Below are 6,529 nucleotides of genomic sequence, written 5' to 3' on the forward strand. Positions count from 1 at the left end.
GCGCTGAGATCTCAGTGTACTTCCCCTGCCGGCCGCCGGGGGCGCTGTGAGCTCCGAGTACGGGGACGCACGACTCTGTTGTCTAGACGCTGTGAACCCGCCCCCCGCCGTTTCCAGGGCAATGCATCAAATAGCCAATCAGAAGCCGTCGAGGAATCCGAATTGACCAATTGGAACCGCCGCCGGGAGACTTAAACCGAGAACCGGAAACTCATGACCAGACATTGCCAGAGATCCAGAGCGTAACGGCTGAGAGATACCGAGCAGAATCCTAACCGACACCGTACCGGAACCATGTCCCTCCGCATCACCCGGGTGAGTCCGACCGACACGGCCTGTCAGGATCCGCCTATATTCCGCTACCCTGTGTATATATTATATATACCTCTCATGTATATAATGTGATGTAGATCTCCTCCATATAGAACTCTCCCCTGTCTATGTACTGTGTACAGATCCCCCCCCCTCCCCCGCTATACGATGTGTATATCCCCCCCCTCCCCCGCTATACGATGTGTATATCCCCCCCCCTCCCCCCGCTATACGATGTGTATATCCCCCCCTCCCCCGCTATACGATGTGTATATCCCCCCCTCCCCCGCTATAGGATGTGTATATCCCCCCCTCCCCCGCTATAGGATGTGTATATCCCCCCCCTCCCCCGCTATAGGATGTGTATATCCCCCCCCTCCCCCGCTATAGGATGTGTATATCCCCCTCCCTCCCCCCGCTATAGGATGTGTATATCCCCCTCCCTCCCCCCGCTATAGGATGTGTATATCCCCCTCCCTCCCCCCGCTATAGGATGTGTATATCCCCCTCCCTCCCCCCGCTATAGGATGTGTATATCCCCCTCCCTCCCCCCGCTATACGATGTGTATATCCCCCCCCGCTATACGATGTGTATGTCTCCATCCCCTCCTCCCATGTCATGTCTGTACACCATCTCCCCCCTACAGATCACATGGGGTGCCCATGGAGGAGAAATCCCCCCCCCCCATATAGACATAATGTGTGCACCTCCTTTTCTCCCCCTACATATCCCATGGGGATCCAGAGGAGCAATCACCCCCCCCCCATATACGATGTGTGCACTTCCAATACATCAGAGGGATAGATGATGGAGAAATTGCTATATATATATATATATATATATATATATATATATATATATATATATATATATATATATATATATATATATATATATATATATATATATATATATATATATATATATATATTATACACCTCTCCTATAGATCACTTGGGGGAGGGGGTCCATAGATTAGAAAATACTGTACAACCCCCCCTTACAGATCACATAGTGTTCAGAGGTGATGTTGTCCCCATATAGACATGTGGTGTGCACTCCTCTCCTCTCCCCCTTCAGGTCACATGAGGTGTTCATAGAGGAGAAATCACTCCCCATATAGACATGTGTGTACACCCCCCCCTCTACAGATCACATGGGGGGGTCTATAGAGGAGAAATCACCCCCCCATATAGACATGTGTACACCTCCCCCCCCCCTCTACAGATCACATGGGGGGTGTCCATAGAGGAGAAATCGCTCCCCTTATAGACATGTGTACACCTTCCCCCCCTCTACAAATCACATGGGGGGGGGGTGTCCATAGAGGAGAAATCGCTCCCCATATAGACATGTGTACCCCCCCTCCCTCTACAGATCACATGGGGGGTGTCCATAGAGGAGAAATCGCTCCCCTTATAGACATGTGTACACCTTCCCCCCTCTACAAATCACATGGGGGGGGGGGGTGTCCATAGAGGAGAAATCGCTCCCCATATAGACATGTGTACCCCCCCCTCCCTCTACAGATCACATGGGGGGTGTCCATAGAGGAGAAATCACCCCCCCATATAGACATGTGTACACCTTCCCCCCTCTACAAATCACATGGGGGGGGGGGGTGTCCATAGAGGAGAAATCGCTCCCCATATAGACATGTGTACCCCCCCTCCCTCTACAGATCACATGGGGGGTGTCCATAGAGGAGAAATCACCCCCATATAGACATGTGTACACCTTTCCCCTCTATAGATCACACAGGGGGAGGTCCATAGAGGAGAAATCACTCCGCGTGTACATGCATTTCCCCCCTCTACTCTATGGACCCCCATGTGATCTGTAATCTCACCCCTGTGAACAATGTGTACACCACCCCCTCCCCTGTATAAAATGTATACCCCATATACATAATGTACCCTTCCCCCTGCAATATAGAGGTGTAGATGGAGACATCACCCCTATACAAAGTGTATACACCCCTCCCTATAGATCATATGGGGTCTATAGAGAAGTCACCTACCCCCTATACAATGTGTATACTTCTCGCCTCCACAGTTCCCCCCTGACATATGTGCACACCTCTTCTCCACACCCCCCAAAACTATACAATGCATATACCGCTCCCTCCCAATCACATGGGGGGGGGGGGGGTGTCCATACTGTAAGTGAACTCCCTCTATACAGTTTGTACCCCTCTAGTAGTGTCTCCGATGGTCGCTCTCTCTACAGAACATGCTGTCCAACGCTGAGAACAACGTGAAGAGTGGAGTTGTCGGGAAGATGGCAGCTAAGCCAGGATTGCGCCCCCGCGCCGCCCTGGGCGATATTGGAAACAAAGCCGATACCAAGATGCCCCTAAAGAAGGTAACTTCTGGGGTGGAGGGGTGCATGTTCCTCCAGGGAATTGTGGAATCTTCTGATGGTGGGGGGGTGACGCTGGGCTCGGGGAGAGGTGATGGATCTTCTGCAGGACTCACCACAATCTCCTCTCTTCTAGGAACAGAAACCGGCTGTGAAACTTGTAAAGAAAGTGAAGCCGGCAGAGAAGATTCCGGAGCCAAAGAAAGCGAAGGAGGAAGCCGTCTTTATAAAGCCACAGCCTGTGCCGGTATGATGGTGGGGGGGTGTGGCCTGACACCCGGCCGTTGAGGTGTTCACACACTTGGGGTGCTACATGGCACTTGGGTACTTTCCTTGGTGGGGGAGCAGTGTAAGGACCTCATGAATGCTGTAGCTGGCATTGAATTCAGTCACCCCCCCCTAACAATCATCTTCTCCACTCACAGGTGGAGGTCCCCAGCTCCCCCAGCCCCATGGAGACATCCGGCTGCCATCCAGATGATCTGTGCCAGGCCTTCTCAGATGTCCTCATCCAGGTGAAGGATGTGGATGTCGATGACGAGGGGAACCCCATGCTGTGCAGTGAATATGTGAAGGACATCTACTGCTATCTGAGGAGTCTGGAGGTGAGCTGGGTCTGTAGGCTGGGATGGCCATAAGGTGACGAGTAGATGGCCTACAGGTTCCAGGAAGATGGAATACTTTATTGGCTCTATTGCTGGGTGAATGTGACTCGGCTCTCCTCTTCTGTCTCCAGGAAGCACTGGCGGTGAGGCCGCACTATCTCCAAGGCCAGGAGGTGACGGGCAACATGCGGGCGATTCTCGTAGACTGGCTGGTCCAAGTGCAGATGAAGTTCCGCCTTCTGCAGGAAACCATGTTCATGACAGTTGGGATCATCGATCGGTTCTTGCAGGTGAGGTGATACCTGGTGGAGGGGGGGGGGGGGGGGGGGTGTAAGATCAATGTGGAACCTCCAGGTGTCTAATTGCCTTAACTTCCTCTGCTCAGGATAACCCAGTTCCTAAGAACCAGCTCCAGCTGGTGGGAGTGTCGGCCATGTTTCTTGCTGCTAAGTATGAGGAGATGTATCCTCCAGAGATCGGAGACTTCACCTTTGTGACGGATCACACCTACACCAAGGCCCAGATCAGAGAGATGGAGATGAAGATTCTTCGCGCCTTGAAGTTTGCCATGGGCCGGCCCCTCCCCCTGCACTTCCTCCGAAGGGCGTCCAAAGTTGGAGAGGTAACTGGGGCTTTCTGGGTTGCTCTGTCAGTCCATTGGAGATGGGGAAATTGCAGGATGGATCTGGATTTTTGTTCAGTTGGCTGAGAACTAGTCATTCCAGTGTGCTCACATGACTTTAAAACTTTTTTTTTTTTTTATGGGCTACCTTGATCTCTGTGGGGAGGGGGTAGAGTGGTGGCAGCCATATTTGCTTCTGCTGCATGGCCATTTACACTGTAAACTGGGGTACCTCATGAGAACATCCCAATGTTGCTGACCTGGTCTTCACCTCAAAGCTCCAGTGCACCTAATCCTAGGTTTCCAGGGGAGGGCGCTCATTGTAGCCACTCGGCTGCAGAGAGCCTCAAATCGCTCTTCTGCAGTCATCACCCACTGGCTCCAGCAGATGTAGGTTTGCCTCGGGTATAACATGTCCTCTTGATACCCCAGCAGTCCTGATCCCATAGTACTGTGACCTCCTGACACCAGTACCACATCCAGCTGACCCCTGAATGCTGCTTGGCTGTCCACTTGCTTGCCAGAAATCAGCAGATAGCCAGGCCTGACACTAGCCAAGAAAATCAGCCTGCTGTAATGGATGTATTTTCATGATCTAAGTTTATTTTTATTTTTTAAGTGACATTTGTTTTGGGGGAGGGGAATTCAACCACTTCCTGTTCTCTGCCATGACACTGCAGACTGGTATTTGGGTGCAGTTACAGGCATCATTCAGATAACTTTTACAGCCGGTGGTTCCCTGCACCGTGAGAACAATTGCAGCAGCTGTTCAGCCATTCGATTGTTCTTGCAGGCAGTGGGAGAGGACATGCCGCCAGTGCTTCTACCAGCTTGCTTAGGTGATCAGCGAGCCATAGAAGAAATCGGCCAGCACTGGAAGTTGACCATAGAGAATCTGGCGGCAAAGACTGCCATCTAGGAGAAATATCGGAATTGGCCTGGGGGGGGGGGGTGGTGGGGGTTCTGAAGAGTGGTCTCTTTAATGTTGGCCATGTAGATCTCCATCTCAAAGGTTGCCTACCCCTGGTGTGTGTAAATTGTGATGGGGAGGGGTGTTCTCTGGTTAGACCGGGGGTTCCCCCCCTCCTGACAGTTCATGTTCCTCTCCTCCCCAGGTTACAGCAGAGCAGCACAGTCTGGCCAAATATCTGACAGAACTGGTCATGGTTGACTATGAGATGGTGCATTATCCTCCCTCCCAGATCGCGGCGGCTGCTTCCTGCCTGTCCATGAAGGTCCTGAATGCTGGGGACTGGGTAAGTACCCGCATCGGCCCCTGATGCGTAATGATCTAATATCGGTCATTCTGCTGCTCCGCTCTGAACAGAGAAATCTCTTCCAGACTCCAACGCTGCAACACTACACCATGTATTCTGAAGACTCTCTGCTTCCCATAATGCAGCACATGGCCAAGAATGTGGTAAAGGTGAACAAAGGACTCACAAAACAAATGGTGAGCTTACTAATACTGGACACAAGGGAGAAGAGATAGCTGTTGGGTTACATTTCTGGGTTGAATTCTGTGTTTAACTTGGTGGGTTTCCACATCTTGGTCAATACCACCTGAAGCTAAAGTGACCATGGCTTTTCCCATGCAACACGAGGAACATTGGCTGGTCCCCCGCAGTTGCCTTCTGACCACCCCATTATGAGTAACATTTCTGGGGTGTGGCTGCTTCTCCCATGCTGGTGGTTATAGATTTCTATCTCTCTGTATGGGAACATGGATCTGCCATGCTGAGGATGGGCTCAGGACCAGTCACTGGCCTTCATTACATGGGCTCATGCCCCTGGAACAAGCATTTGTATAGCCATGTTTAAAGGCAAAGTTCACCCCCCCCCCCCCCCCCCTTTTTGTTGCACCTTGAGAGTTCTCAGACTTGACAATGCACCCTCCCCATAACCCCCACTGCATGTACCACCATGTCTTTCCATTCTGATCCCTGTAGGTTTCATCTATCACCATGACAGGTGATCTTTAATCTTAATGGACTGAGCGTTATGATCAGCAAATTCCTAGTCAATTCACACTTCCTCTCTACTCTGTACATTGCTCCCTAAGCCAGGGTTCCATTTCTTGTTCTGACATAAAGGTGATAATGTGATCTCTCTCTCTTCCTGCAGACTGTGAAGAACAAGTATGGCAGCAGCAAACAGATGAAGATCAGCACCATTCCGCAGCTGAGGTCAGAGGTCCTCGCTGGGCTAGCGCAGGCTGTGATGCCATAAAGAACTCTGTACAGACATTGATGTTTTACTGTGTTGGCACTGTGTGCTTTTGTAAATAGTTTTTATTTTTAATAAAGTTGTTTTTGCTTTTATTGGTTATGGTGTTTAGCCTTTTTGTCCAAGATCTTGGAATGGAACAACTTCAAACTATCGCATTGAGGTTCTGTGAGAACCTGAGGCTACAGCTGTGGGCCTCAAGTCCCAAGCAAGAGCTATTTCTGCAGTTGTAAGGCTTTTGCTTGCCTAGAATTGGCACCCTTCCAAACAGGCTGGTGGGGGGGCAGGGGATTGTAAGTGAACTGATGTGGAAGGACACTCAGGCCAGGGAACTTCAAACTTCCTAAACAAAGGGCCAGTTGACTTTAGGGTGGCCAGTGGAAGTAGAAAATGCCCTGGCAA

General features: G+C 50.9%; 1 protein-coding gene across 1 annotated transcript; it reads left to right on the forward strand.

Moving 5' to 3' along the window:
* Positions 1-181: 181 nt before the first annotated feature.
* On the forward strand, positions 182-6,222 carry LOC143926706 (G2/mitotic-specific cyclin-B1-like). The gene is made up of 9 exons (XM_077450718.1): positions 182-315; positions 2,543-2,677; positions 2,811-2,921; positions 3,100-3,279; positions 3,411-3,569; positions 3,665-3,901; positions 5,017-5,157; positions 5,244-5,354; positions 6,026-6,222. The coding sequence occupies exons 1-9, from the start codon at positions 295-297 to the stop codon at positions 6,128-6,130; spliced, it is 1,200 nt and encodes a 399-aa protein (XP_077306844.1). The 5' UTR covers positions 182-294; the 3' UTR covers positions 6,131-6,222.
* The last annotated feature ends 307 nt before the right edge of the window (positions 6,223-6,529 follow it).

This window comes from Lithobates pipiens, unplaced genomic scaffold, assembly GCF_037356315.1.
Source record: "Lithobates pipiens isolate NorthernLeopardFrog02 unplaced genomic scaffold, aLitPip1_a1.2 Scaffold_23, whole genome shotgun sequence".
In the NCBI taxonomy this organism is placed as follows: domain Eukaryota; kingdom Metazoa; phylum Chordata; class Amphibia; order Anura; family Ranidae; genus Lithobates; species Lithobates pipiens.